The sequence below is a fragment of the Melanotaenia boesemani genome, chromosome 15 (genome assembly GCF_017639745.1).
Source record: "Melanotaenia boesemani isolate fMelBoe1 chromosome 15, fMelBoe1.pri, whole genome shotgun sequence".
In the NCBI taxonomy this organism is placed as follows: Eukaryota; Metazoa; Chordata; class Actinopteri; order Atheriniformes; family Melanotaeniidae; genus Melanotaenia; species Melanotaenia boesemani.
In genome coordinates this window covers 23,368,658-23,383,606 of record NC_055696.1, presented here as the reverse complement: position 1 = coordinate 23,383,606, position 14,949 = coordinate 23,368,658, and the positions used below count along the sequence as shown (strand labels likewise).

Genomic DNA, 14,949 nt, shown 5'->3' with positions numbered 1-14,949 from the left:
GCCACGTTTTGCAATGCTTTATTAATGTGATAAATAAATATGATTCCACATGTTTTCAGTGATGTGTCATGTGATTTAGAGCCGGCTCTAAGATCCGATTCTTTGTGGTGTACAAGAACCGATTCCTGTCTAAGAGAGCTGAATCATCAGAAGGGGAGCGACTTAATTTTGATAGGCACATCGTGCGGTCAATGAGCTAAAGACTAGGACCAAACCACTATGTAAAGAGGGAAGGGGAGTGTAGTACACAGAGAGCCAGATTTAAAGATGCACTCCGCAACTTTCTGACCTTAAAACTGCATGCTGGACTTGTTTGATGGCACAGTGACATCTAATTTTTAAATTTTTAATTTTTGCAGCTGTTTTGCATCTGCATGGCTTTCAGCTTGTTTAACTTCTGCATCAGTTACAAGTCTTCCCTTCATCAGTCTTTCTGTGGTTGTTTTGAAAGCAACAATGAATATAAAATCATCAAAAAGTCCTTCAGTGGTTTAATTTTGACAAAATGGCAACATCTTAAGCTTTTGGACAGAAAAACAAACTTGCAGACAATTGCTCATTTATATTTTAATTGAAAATATTATACAAGGCATTTTCCATGAACATAAATATGGAGGATACAAGTGCACACTGCACCCTAAAGTCTGCAGTTTAGGTCGCCTGTATGAAAAAAAAAAACTAACATTTGGCCACCAGTTTGTCCACAGAAGTTATAAAATCCATCCTGGTTTATAACTGTGTGACAGTGAGCACTTTTTTAGTTCATAAAAGATTTACCACTTTATAAAGTAATTCTCTTCGTGCTCTCATACTCTGCTGTAGAAAAATAAAGACTTGTCTTGAATACATTTCAATATTCCTAATGTACATTTTTAAATGACCCATTCACACTTTCAAACACAGTCTGTTAATTAATAAATCCTCCTCATGGATCTGTTGTCAGCAACTCTTTCCAGTCACATTAAACACCTTAAAAATAAGCAAAACCCAACAAAGCGTCACAGTTCAGCTGTGCCCCGCAGTCGGTGGAAAATGCTCTGTGTACACAGCAAAAAGCTAAATAACAAACACGTAATCCAGTGTAACGACAATACAGCAGAACAGATGCTACCACCCTGTTTTTTCTTTTTTAATCAGTCCGAATGGAAAATTAATGTTACACTCAAAAAGGTAAAATAATGACAAAACAGAAAAGTAATACTTTAATTTTCATTCTAAATTTATATTAGAAATTTCTGTTATGGAGTCACTGAGTGTAAATGTGCAAAAATCTCCAAATATTAGGGTCTGATGAACTCCACTTTATTTTATTCCCCTGAATTTTGTGTTTTTATTACTGAGCTCATCGTTTGCAGGGGTCTGAAGGTTCTAGAGGCCTTTTGTTGGACAGTCGGTAGAAAGGAAAGGTGTCAGAAAAAAGGAGGTGACCTGCAGCAAAGGGTCCCAGGCTGGGATTTGAACGCGGAGCTGTAGCTTCTGAGTATGAGCCGAATGCTTAACCAGACAAAAATATCCGTTTTTTTCAGAGTTTGATGAAGGCTGCTCTCGTCTTCTCTCGTAGACGACACATCGTCCAGGCAAAACTTTTTTCTCGTGTGCCGTCCGAGAACTATTGTGTTATTAGTTGGAAATTTGGAAATGTGGAAAATGTGGAAAAGTGGGAAGTTATTTAAGAATTTTCTGTTGAAGGTTTAATGGAGGAAGTGAGGAATTATGACAATTTATGCAACAACATGGACTCCGCCCAACCAGGGAAGAAATTTCTGGTAAAACTGGAAGAACTTTTTATTCTTACACATTTAGAACAATCAAAGTTCTCTGTTCTTGCGGAGGTTGTAACAAGCTTTAATCCTTCACCACAAACAGATGCAGCTTTTTCTTTATTCTAGAGCCACGTTGTGTTGAATGTCTTATTTTTTTGGACAGCTTTGTTGTTTGTGTCGGCCTTTTGGCCTCTGCTGAACTTTTGACTGGGGGGGTCAATATGCATTCAACTCATCTATTTTTTATTTATTTTTTTGTTCATTTGGCTCTGGCACCATGTAAAAACCCTCAGCGTGATGGAGGTAACATATCGCACCCACATACGAGTGAATTTCACCATATTCCGTCTTTTACAACAGATTCCGGTTCCATTGTCAGACTTCATCTGGGAATTTTGGGGCCCTGGAAAATGTGAAGAAGCCATCTGGAAACGTCATATTGTTTATTTTCAGCCTAGAACCCGTGTGTTAGTTTATTTACATGAAACCAACAAATCTGTTTTTAAATGAACAAATTCATACATAAAGTTAAGTGACCAGTGATCTTGAGGGTATCTCTGGATCAGAGAGCTAAATCAGCTTTTTCTTGGAGTAACTGTCCCCATTTTCCGCCTGTTGAATGTTAGGTTTGAAAAAAAAAAAAATCAAAACAAAAAACTAAAGCCTTTGGCATTAAAGGAAAATTCTGATTTAAACCTCTTTTCATCCTTCCTTCCTTTTCTCTACACTTAGAACCAAAGCTACAACGCATGGATGTTGACGTAAAGATGTGAGGCATACTGTACATCTTTGGTTCAGTATCCAGTGTTGCAGGCAAACACCTTGCCCCTCTCATCTAACACCTAATAAATATCTTATTTACAACTTCAATGCTGCAGGAAACTTTAACGTTCCGCTACGTAAGAGTGAAAATTCATATTAGCAAAGTTATAGCAGTGCAGTTCTGGATAGTTCTCAATATCATAAGAAGCTTTCGCTAATCCATCTTTAAAGATTTATCTAAGAGCATTTTATAAAATGAAATGAAACAAGCCCCCACTTTAAAAAAAAACAAAAGGATTATGATATTTTCGGGTGCCATAATTGACCATAAAGATACATTACATTGTCTTTTCTGTGCTCTCATACATCTGCTGCAGAAATATTCTCATTTATACATTAATCTTCACAATCTTTGAGCCACATTCTCCACTCTGAACAGAACTAAAACCATGTGCTTAAACCTGCGTTGGTCTCTGAGTCCTGCTTCAGGTAGTAACAATGAAGGATGGATGAAGATAAAAACCTCCGGCTGCTCCAGAGAACGGCGGGGTGAAAACTTCGGACGGTTTAACACCATAAGATAACAAAAGAAAACATAAAAAATGCTTTAAAGTAGAAAACAGGATACAGGATGAAAGCCATTCCAACATATACAGTGAAAACAGAATATAAAGATTTATATAAAGTAAGTTTAAAGTGAGTAAACGGCATGTCCCATGGCTTAAAAGCATGAAGCAGGACGTCCTGCACTTCTTTGCTAAACTGTAATAAAACGAAGCGTTCCCTTTACGAAAAAAGAAGAAAAAAATAAACCAGCTGTTACACCAGAGAGCCTGCCTGGTTCTGTGCAGGCACCATGATGGGCACCCCTCCCATGCGGCTGATGTTGGAGGCTGTGATGGTGGAGGTGGGCAGTGGCGGTGGTGGCGGAGCCACTTGGCGCTGCATCTGAGGCTGGCCGAAGGTCTGTGGCAGCGCCGATGACTGGGGCAGCGGGGTGTAGCGCTCCTGCACCGGCAGGGAGTTGCCGTTGGTGACGGCCTCGGCGGAGACGGGCTGTCCGCGTGGCAGGGTGGTGGTGTTGTTGTAGTTGTAGTGGGTGGGAGTGGAAGCCCCCTGGTGACGGGAGGGCCTGTAGCCGGCCATGCTGCCTGTGGCAGTAATGATGGAGGCGGTGTCTGAGGCGGGATGCTGGGGGTACTGCTGCAGGTGGTGGTGGTGGTTGTTGTGGTGGTGTGAGGGCTCTTTGTGGTGGGGGCTGGAGGCGATGGAGGACAGCGTGCCATTCTTGGAGATGACGTCAGAACCCATGCCGCTCTTTGCCCAGGACACTCGCTTGGGGGCCTGAGCGTCCTCCCTGGAGGTGAGGGGGACATGAGGGTGTAAGAAGAGGAACAACACATTCAGATTCAATGAATCAGTAGCATTGATCCAAACTGAAAACTGATGATACATTTTTAAGAAGCATTTCTAACAACCACAATGTCTTATTTTTCTTTGAAGAAAAGTGTTTATCTAAACATGTGGTATAGAAATATAAGATCAGACTGTACTGCCTCAGTTATTATAACAGTTTTTGTCCACGAGTTTATGTGTATGGTCCATGTCTTATTCTCTATTAACTCTGGACTGTCTTGTCACACACAAAAAATAGCAGAGCTATTTTCTGAAAATCTCTCAGGTCTTTTAGTGCTCCAACGCTGCATTTTCTTGAGGGAAATTTTTCAAAATCAGCCTTGGACTAGCAACTAGCTAGCTAGCTGTTTGGTTTTTATCATGGGAATACATCTTTCTGGTTTCCAGAGTTTACAGAACTGTGGTTGTTTACCCAAACTGGAGAGGAATAAAACATAAAATAACTGATTCATTGTAATAAAGGACCACCATCAAATTATTTTTCTGCTTCTAGATAACTATGTCTATCCAAGGGCAGGGCCAGAGGGGTGGAAAGGAGGGGCATGGGCACCCCTAAAATCTGGCTGTCCCCCAAGGTGCTACCCCAAGAATAGCATAAACTGACCTTTACCTAAGTAAACTTGTGCAAGTGAATGCAGCATGTAATGTATTTCTATGTGATGTCTGTGTTTGTCCAAGCTGTTTACATTTTCTGAATTGGATGTAAAAGTCAGGAAACCCCCAGATGTGACGACGAAGTAAAAAGCCAAGAATGCTGAAGAAACGATCTGACTCCAATGAGGTTGTTCTCTTTATCAGTGGAGTGTGTTTGGGCAGCCATGTGATGCAGAGTAAAGAAAAATATAACACAAGCTCTTTGCTTTTACAGATTCTGATCATTTAACTTGTAAAGCTAATTATGTCCTAAACTTTAGGTTGCATTTATAAACACCACCCTTTTTCCTTGTCTGTGTCCCTTGCCTACCTCCACCATCAATAAATTATTAGAACCACACCTTTTTCAGGCAACCCCTGTAAAGAGATAAATGCTACATGAACTCACTTGATTTCGTTGGCCAAGTCATCCTCATTGTCTCTCCGCCTCCTGAAAAACACTAGGAAAGCACAGCAGACGAAGAGGAGGAAGATGAAGCCGAGCACTGAGCCCACTGTTGCACCAACAATCACTCCCACTTTGCTGGCTGGAGTAACGGAGCATACAATGATAGCATGTCATTAGAAAGCATGTCCACACAGCGCAGCAGTAAACACGAGCAACAGCAGCACATTAGTGTTATCACAGCTTGTGTTGCCGTGGGTTACGTACAGCTGATGACCTCCAGGTTGATGAAGCAGCTCTCTGATCCAGCTTCGTTGCTGGCCGTGCACACATACTTCCCGGACATGTTACTGCTCAGGTTGCTCAGCTTCAGAGTGCCGGTTTTTTCATCTAAAACAGGATGACAGCAGTTAAACATTCAGTCATTTCAGAGCTCTAATCGTAAATCATCATTTAATGTTGTCAGCTCTGATGTCATCCATGCTAATAAATGTAGTCATGTAAAAGATGCAGCTTTACTCACTGAAGCATCATAAAAAGTCATCCAGTGCTAATCGGGTCTGAAAATTAGGTCAACACAGCCTTGGATGAACACCATGTGACTTAATACCTTGTAAAAGTGCCGTATATTCTGTGTTGCAGTATCTTTAAGCTGCCATGTTCTTGTTAGAGCAAAGAGGTTTCTTATGGTAACCATTTGACCAAATACAGCATGTTTTAGTCTTTTTCTAATTGCACTGTTATGAACCTCAACAATTAACATGCTAACTGATAGGATAGGGGTGGAGAATCTTTAGGCACCCCACAATTCGATTGGATTACATTTCAGATGGCAGTTGTTTATGGAGGGTTTTTTCTTGTATGATGACTACTACGACTCTCTGAGTGAAACATAGTTACTTATATTTGTTGTGACAAACAACGAAGAGGAAAACTGGCTCAGGTGTTCTGTTTCCTCCACATCAGAGCAAAGCATGGAGCTGCATCAAGCGGTGGTTTTGGGTTGATCGTTTGTCTTTGAGAACTCACGAGTCATTTCCCCCAGCTGCAGCCAGCTATAGTCCGATATGCATGTGTGTTTTGGTTCTGTTTACCCACAATGCCTTGCATCAAACCCACAACGGCCTTTGTGTTGTACTAACTCCTCTACTTGATTTCCTTGAAGTGAACCAAAAGCTCTGTTAATAAGTGGACCAGAGTTTGCCTCTTTGATCTGCATCAGAGATCAGTTCATTCTGGACTTCTGCAGTTTAAGCGCCACCTTTTGTGTTTCTCAACATTTAAACAGTTAAATCTGCTTTTTTAGGCTTTTGTTGCATCTAAAAAAACTACTTTTATCTCCCATCCCTACCACTGAGGCCGTGCAGGGGCTGAAGTAAGACTGGACAAAGAATCTATTTTTAGCCATTAATTCGTATTTGCAGTTTTAGCATTTTCTTGGATGTTTTTCTGTTTTAATCTGCGGTTGGTGAGGAAGAAATTCATCACCTGAGAAATGCTGCTTCGTACGAAATAAACAGGACAGCAGAGACAACCAACTTCAGAGGAATAATTTTCATTCATACGGTGGAAAAGCCTGACTTAATTCATGTTAACAAGTTGTTTTTTTTTTTTTTTTTTTTTAGGGGGGTCTCCATGAGGAACACTTTCATGCAGAAACAATAGTTTTTAAAAAAAACACTGAAAAAAAATTAAACTTTTTATTTTTCCAAAACGAGGCACTTTTATTTATTTATGTTTTTAAGTAACTTTGAAGTCACACAGCGTTCTATATTAATATTAAGAAAAAAACTCCCTGGTAGCTATAGACATTTTCTAGGCATTTTGTTTTCCCCTCAGGCATCAAAGTTGGAGTTATGTTTTTCTTTGTGTATGAAAACTCACAGAACGGATTAAAAGCCAAACTTATATTCTGTCATTAGCAGTATGTTTGTTTTTAAGAAAGGGGAAAAAAAACTATTAAAACTGGAAGATTTGCTGTGAGGTTGGCTGAATGTTTCCTACTTGTGAATCATCTTCCTCATTGTGGTTGGGACTTGAGGTTGGTAAATGATCTTACTCCCTCCCCAGGTTGATGTGCAGCAACAGCTGCCTCGCTAACACTGTTGCTGATGTCTTTCCTCCTTGGCATTCTGTTAACACACCTGCAAACTGACTAAACTTTTTTTTTCACATGACTGCATGTAAATAGAGATTTTTGGATAATATTACTTATAAGTTACATAATGAGCCACTTACTGGCCATGGGTGAGAAAAAGACCTCGGATGTGGGGCTGGTTTTCTTCCACTTGTACAGGGGAATGGGTTTCCCAGTGCTGGACTGGCAGCTCAATGTCACATTTCCTTTCAACACTGGTTTTCCTGACATGGAGCACTTGGGAACAGCGGGAGGAACTGGAGACAAAAGCAGAGGAATGATCTTAAAGATAATGTTTGGATTCCTTCTTTCATAGTGGATAGAATCAGTCCAGCTATGATACAAGAGTAAACTCTGGTTTCCTCCTCACCCTTCACATCCAGACTGAGCTCAGCTGTGAGACCGCCACCTTTAGGAATGATGACCTGGCAGAGGTAGCGTCCTGAGTCAGATTCCTGGGTGTTGTTGATGTACAGCGACACATCTCGTGAAGGCATGCTGCCGTAGAAACCCACACGGCCCATAAACTGGGCGCTGCCCACACTCATGGAGTCTTTGGTGTAGGATATGATCTGGACAGGAGGGCAGAAAGACTCGGTCTGAGAAACACATGGCTGAATTACTTTTTTCCCTCCAGCTGCAGAGAAGCACACACAGTTTGAGAACAAGCATTTCTACTGACATCCATGCCTGAGTGATTGCTTGGCAGTTATTCTGGGTCACAAGAATCAGAGGGATTTGTAATCCCGACATTTCCGCACAGAAAATTAAAAATGTTTGGCATTTCCTAAATGCATGTAAAATGTTTTTTTTTATTTATTTTATTTCTTCTCACACAGTCATCCTCTGCATAGTTTTGATCCATTTCTACAACCCTGGAGTTAGAAAAACATAAAGTAGTTCTGTGTCACTGGTACTGAGTTGGATTCTCTTGTTGATGTCAGAAAACAGGCCAAACACATACAAGCTAGTCCATAAATGCAAGATTTCCACTGAATATCAGATGTTAATTAAAGCTTTAACACCATATATACAACATGCATCTCAGAAAAGCAGAGCATCCTCTGAAGTAACAGAAAATGTCCTCCAGAGGTCACACTTCTGTCTTGTGAAGGAACTCCCTTCCATTCTGCTGGTTTAACAACAAATGTGACCCTGAAAGCACCATGCAGGACCCTGTGGGTGGAAAAGGGCAAATATGTACATTATTTTTTTAAACACAGCACTGGGACTGATTTCTGACATGAAACATGTGCAGCGCCTAATCAGAAAAGGTTGAAACAATAAGAAAAAGAAAAAAAAAAGAAAATTAGGGGATTAAAAGCACATCAAGAATTTTCGTGTTTAGTCTCGTAATTCTTTTTTTTTATCTCTAGAGCCATTTTTTTTAAATTTCAGGCCTGCAACACATTACAAGAACTGTTTTACTGCTTATAATAATGACAGAATGTAATTTTTTAATAACCATTTTCACCAGTAAACATAAGGAAAATGCAACATTTATCATACATGGTCCAGACCTTTCACACATTCATCTACATATATCTTATAAAACATTTAACAACCATTAAACACAACAAGATGACTAAAATCCTTCTTATTTAGATATTAAAAGCCTGAGTGACAAAGTTGACCTTAGAATTCCGACTGGTTCGAATGGCTTTTATACTTGCGCTTTAATATAGAGTTACATTTGATAGACTGAAAATGTCTCGCATACTTCAATAAAACATTTTCCACATTTATTTCAGAGACAAATCCAGATCTCGTTGCTCCTGCTCTGATAACACTGCAGTTACACTGCTCAGCGTATTAGATTTACTCATTTAGAAAAAATTTAAGACATTTTTCCACATACTACCAGTACCAGCCCCTCCATCGTTAGGTGATCTGGTTTAACCCAGAATATGTTGAACCTGCTTCGCTGCAGGTTCCTGGTCTCTCGGAGTAACCAGATGACACTCATCGGAGGAAGGCAATATCCGATTCGGATTCAAAAACTTGATTAAACCTCAGTTCCGACTGAGTCAAAGTTTTCAGACAAGAAATGTACGTAGACATTTTAAACCAAGCAGTATTCCCCTGTATTTTTAAATCCTCCATTACTGTACCAGTTCCAAAAAAAACCCAAAACAAAACAAAACAAAACAAATCCTTCACCCTGAAAGACTTCAGGCCAGTGGCACTCACGTCAGTTGCCATGAAGTGTTTGGAAAAACTGCTTCTCACACACATCAACCACATGGTCCCATGCATGATCGACACCCTTCAGTTTACCTACCGACCCAACCGCTCATTGGCCATTGCTTTACACCACATCCTGCAACATCTGGACAGCAGAGGAACATACATCAGGAAGCTTCTTCTGGATACAGCTCTGCTTTTAATACCAGCCGCCCACCACAGGTGGTGAGGATGGATGGGAGGGTGTCTGCAGAGCTAACAGTCAGTGCAGGATCACCACAGGCCTGCTGTCTCTACACTTTTCACCCTGTACACATATGACTGTATCTCAACCCAGGATAACACCATCATTATAAAGTATGCTGATGATTCACCCATCCTGGCCCTCATTACATGGGGGCACGAGTCGGGGTACAGGAGTCTTGTGAATGACATTCTGGCCTATGGTGAGGTGAATGCATTGTTTCCTACTCGGGAAAACAGACCTGCGCTGTCGCTCTCTCACCCAGGTCCATAAGGATCCTCACATCACTGTCTGGTATAACAACACCACACAGAGAGAATCATCATCCAGCTCATTCCCCCCCAGACACAAGCCCTGGACATACAACCTCCGACACAGACGAGCAGACGGTATCATCACACACAGAACACTGCTTTAATGCCCTTTATAACACTCACACACATGGATGGATGGATGGATGGAGGTCTCTTTTAGTATTATGTGTCTATCTAGTGTATTATTTTATCTGACTGATCTACTGCACAAGAGTTCCTATGTGTAAGTGCACAAAAAGGAAATACATTGTTTGAATCTTGAAGACAAAAGAAATTTATGAGTCGATGTCGATGCATTTCTCTGTGGGGGGAAAATGTTCCACTTTTAACTTTCATGTACCAGAAATGATCTTCCTCCCTTTACTGAAGCAGCGACTTGAAGCTCAGCAGAGAAAAGTTTCTGAGTTTCTGAGTTTTCAGGACTTTTTATTTGTTTCTTTGGCTACAAACTTGCATTTAAAAAATCTTTTATTTCTGGTAAATATAATGAATTTAACTCTACTTTTAGACTCATTTTAATTTGTTTTATTGCATTCATGCATGCATGATTTCAGTTTATTATATCTAGAATTATTTCTAGATATTTTTATAACTTAATGATTTTGCAACACACTGTGACTCTAGTATTTCTTCACACAAATGTCTGTCCTTCATTTAATTTTCCCTCTAAAATGAAGGAGTTTCCTTGCTCCTTGACTTGTTTTATGTTTAATTGTGATCCTCTGTTTGGCTTCCTGGGTCGTCCATAAGCTGATTCACAGCTCAGCTTCTTTTAGTGATTTACAACAACTGACGTTTTATGATTATACAGTGAGGAAAAACCTAAAAAACAAAAGTAAAATAAATTATCTAGCTACAGCAGCTCTTAGAAAACTTTGTCTGTTTGTGTCTGATTAATTTATAAGGAGGAGCTCTGTCAGATTAAGGACATAAGACACATGAAAGATCTCTAATAAATCTAATTCCAGATTTTACATCCACAAATGGCAAATGATTATTTCACTGCTGGATGGAGATGAACTTAAGGTACAAATCATTTCATGTTTGTAGCATCTATCTGCTTCCTCACCAGCTGGGTGGTGTCGGAGACCAAGTTCCAGAGGACGGTGTTGGCGCTCAGGTCACTGCTGTTGGTGGTGTACGTGGCCCTCAGCACCACCATCTGACCCTTGATCACATTTACTCTGGTTAGGGGCATGTCGATCTGGGCCCATATTCCTGCATGGGAGAGAAAGAAATGCTGTTAATATCCTGATTAGGTTGTCCAGTGAACCAGAAGAAGAAAAAAGGCCCATAAAGTGTAAAATAATTAGAAATGATCTTCACCTGAGCCACTTATAGTAATTACTAACAGATTAATGACTGAATATTAATGTTTTTCAATGTGTTTTTATTCTAAATACTTTCATTTTTTAAACTCTTAATTTCCATTTTAATTCATTTTATTGGAACTAGTTATGTCAGTATCCAGAATGCAGGATGTGAGGTTGATCTTGCTCAGCCTTTTAGTGCAATCACAATCATCTGCTTCCATGTTATTAATAAAAAAACGAGCACTCTGGCTTCATCTGATCAGGATGAAGCAAACGAATCTATAATGACGTGAACCCTGAGGTGTGTTGAGTTCCCAGGTTGAACTGTGAGCTGGAAAAATCTAAAGCAAAAAACCACATCTGTGAAGCTGTGGTACGGCAAAATGAAAGGCGACGGAAGGGTTGCTGTGTGCATTCAGGGCCAGAGAGGGGCAGTAGAGAGCTAAATCACATCCACTCAGATAGCACAAAAAAGCTCATTTCATGAGCACATTTAAAGGTACTTTCATCTTTATCACAGGATATAATCAGCAGTAAAACTAGATCTACATGCAAACCTCTCCTTGGTTAGAAATTAATGTTTTTAAGTCGTATTGGTTGTTTTACTTGTCTGTCCATCCCTGCAATCACAGCAGAGATCATAAGCAAAGGAACAGATGATAAAAGCAGAAATTCTCTGTAATTTGACAGCCTCATTTTTTTCTGTCTAATCCATAAGCTCCCCACCGCCTCTGTTTACATGAGATTGGTAAGGTTAGAGGTGGTTTTAGTCTCAAATATTGCAACACAAAGGTAAAGTAATTTCCTGAGTCATTTTTTTTTTATTTCTCACAAGCCTGCCCTCTCTACAGAGTGCACTCATCGGTGAACAAGGCATGCAGAAATGTGGCAGATGTATGCATATTTTAAAAAATTGATGGGATTCCTGTGTGTGTGACAAACATGTAAGCACACCATGTTAAAAGGTGGAAATCCTGCACACAAATACACTTCTTCCAGGATTTATTCACACATTCTGCATATTTCATTAACTTGTTTCAATGTGATGCCGCATATTCCTTAGTAGTAGTTTTTGCTAATTAGTATTATTTTATGAGTGCCACAGTTGTCACCCCAAAAAAATCTCTATGCATAGATAATGATGAAATCTAATGTAACGCCAAAGATCAATTCAAAGTGTTTCCTCCAGAGAGCCGAAGCTGAACTTCTTTACTACGTCTGCTCTGGCTGAACGCTACAAAGACGATGCTCGGTCTCTTAATGCCACAATATATAACGTGTATATAACAATCAAAACCAAAACCAGAGTGAACTTTTAGCCCCTCACCAGTTTGTAGGGCTCTCCAGGTTGGGATCAATACTGACTCTGATCTTTGGCTTCTGTTTAAAGGAGGCTTTAAGGCCAAAGAACGTGATACAGTACAGTTCTGCTTCATTTTCTGACAGTCTGCTATCAAAGTGGACGGGATCAGCTGTTTATCAAAGCAGAATTCTGACGCTCCGTCGAGACAGAAATGACACTTTTTTCCTGTGTGGGTTTGATATATTACACAGATGCTTTCATCCAGAGCAACTTACAAGAGTGGGATAAAGAGGATTATGCAGCGGTTGTCAAACTGAGTTTACAACAGGTTTTTGTTTAGAGTATTTCCGACCAGTGGAGAAAAACAAAGACCTGTTGCTCCTAACTCTAAGTTAATGTGAAGTACATGTTCATGTATTCATTTATCATGCCAGCGTCTACACAGCTGCAAAGATAACTCCGTCCACAACTAGCAGTCTGCAGTGTTTCCACATCACTGTATGGCATCGGTTAGACTCACGTCCAACCTTGACTAGAGTTCTATTAAAAAAAAAACACACACACACACACACACTTAAGTGTTACTACTTACAGTAAACAAAAACAAAAGATAAGGCTTTTAGTAATTTAGGCATTTAGAACAAATGAAAGGGATCAGTTTGACTAAAAAGTCAAGGACGCTATGCGAGACGCTACGTAGAGCCCAGCCCAGTTAGTGGTCACTGCACTGTTACCATACAAATCATTTGTAAGTTCACGTCTACCTGTTGTCATGAAGAGGAAATCATCTTTAAAGACTAAAACAATTCATTTGTATTTAAATGACCAGTTTTTGCAACCCTAGTTTACCCTATAAGCATAAAATCATGATAAAAATAAATTATGTATTATAATTAAATCATTTATAACAGGGCTGCACAGTGGTGTGGTGGTTAGCACCGCAGCCTCACAGCAAGAAGGTTGCTGGTTCGAGCCTCGCCTGGGGGAGCTTTGAACCTGTGTGTGGAGTTTGTGCGTTCTCCCTGTTTATGCGTGGGTTCTCTCCTGGTTCTCTGGCTTCCTCCCACTGTCCAAAGGTTAATTTGGTCACTCTAAATTCTCCCTAGGAGTGAGTGTGTGAATGGTTGTTGGCCCTGCGATGGACTGGTGTCCAGGGTGTACCTGCCTGCCTCCCACCTGTTAAAATGCTGGATAGGTTCCAGCTTACCCGTGACCTGATAATGAATAAATAAATGATAAAATTACAAAAACTAAACAAAGCATTGGTTAAATGTACAGATGACACATAGGTACTAGATCACTTCTTTAAATATAAAGTGTCTTAAGCCTAATTTTAAAAACAGAGAGGATGTCTACATCCTGCATCTTCCACAGGAGGGGAGCCTGAAAACTTACAGCCCTGCCTCCTGATGTGGTCCTACAGACCCTGGAAACAAGTAAACCTGCACACCAATAGCAAAATATTGTCATGGAGAAGAAAGATCATTTAGATAAGTTAGCTAAACCTTACAGGAAGCTGATGCATAGATGCAAGAACAGGGCAAATGTAATCTCTCTTTCTGGTACCTGTCAGTACTCAGGCTGTAGTGATTTAGCTCAGGTGAATTATCTTCAATACAACCTCTGGAATAACATCAAATTAATCTTTAATGTGTTAATATGTTGCTTGTTCATGCAGCAAACAGTGAATCTGGTCTGCTTCTGTGTTTTGCTGGAAGACATTTAGGTATTTTGAGGGGTTAAACAGCATGGCTTTACGTCATAAATAAAGATGCTGCTTTAATATTACATTTTTAAAACGTGTCATAATGAAATAAATTTTCATTTAACTGCAGCTTGGATTAGGATGTTTTTTGTAAGATATGCAGAAACTTTTTGATTCGAGATTAAAGACATGATCCATGATCTGATCTTTCACCTGTAATTGTCATTAATACGAGTGAAATCAGCCACAAGAATGCACCATGTGAAGAGATCTCTACGGAGGAGGAGGGGGTATCGTTTTCTCTGACACTATAGAGATGGGTGGAGCATATAAGTGATTGAGAAAGTGTGTAGGCAACTCTCCCTTTGGGAATGCTGCTTCTAATAAGTCTAATTAAGTCATTAGGATATACACAGCAACCAAAGAGGGAGAATCTTGGTAGAAGAAGAAAGGGTGGGAGGAGAAGTGAAGGACAAGAAAAGCAAACAAGAAAATTGATTTTGCCAACTATTCTTCAGGCCTTGAGATTTGCTGGAGCAATGAGAGGCACGTGGCGAGGAAAGCTAGATTGTTCCATCAGTCAACATATCAGAGGACATGTTGAGATGACGGTAAGATGCTTGAACGTAAACACAGCGAGTCACAGGAGTGGCTTTCTGATGATTGCTTTAATCTTGCAGCTGACTCGACTGATGCTGCCGTCTCAGTATGAGCGAGAAGGATGAATAAAAGGAATAGAAAATGCAAATTTCTCCATCAAGGAAGGGTG

General features: G+C 40.1%; 1 protein-coding gene across 2 annotated transcripts in view; it reads right to left on the bottom strand.

Moving 5' to 3' along the window:
• Nucleotides 1–555: 555 nt before the first annotated feature.
• The window catches only part of esama (endothelial cell adhesion molecule a), a 77,538-nt gene continuing 63,144 nt past the window's right edge, over nucleotides 556–14,949 (bottom strand). Inside the window, exons 2-7 of one of the 2 annotated variants that reach the window (XM_042008657.1) lie at nucleotides 10,929–11,077; nucleotides 7,488–7,689; nucleotides 7,219–7,374; nucleotides 5,248–5,370; nucleotides 4,984–5,035; nucleotides 556–3,882 (exon numbers count right to left, since the gene is read on the bottom strand). In XM_042008657.1, the coding sequence (XP_041864591.1) occupies nucleotides 3,345–3,882; nucleotides 4,984–5,035; nucleotides 5,248–5,370; nucleotides 7,219–7,374; nucleotides 7,488–7,689; nucleotides 10,929–11,077 (1,220 nt within the window). In that variant the 3' untranslated portion in view covers nucleotides 556–3,344. Of the gene's footprint in view, nucleotides 3,883–4,983; nucleotides 5,123–5,247; nucleotides 5,371–7,218; nucleotides 7,375–7,487; nucleotides 7,690–10,928; nucleotides 11,078–14,949 lie in introns of both variants that reach the window. The other variant, XM_042008656.1, reaches the window with a different exon arrangement.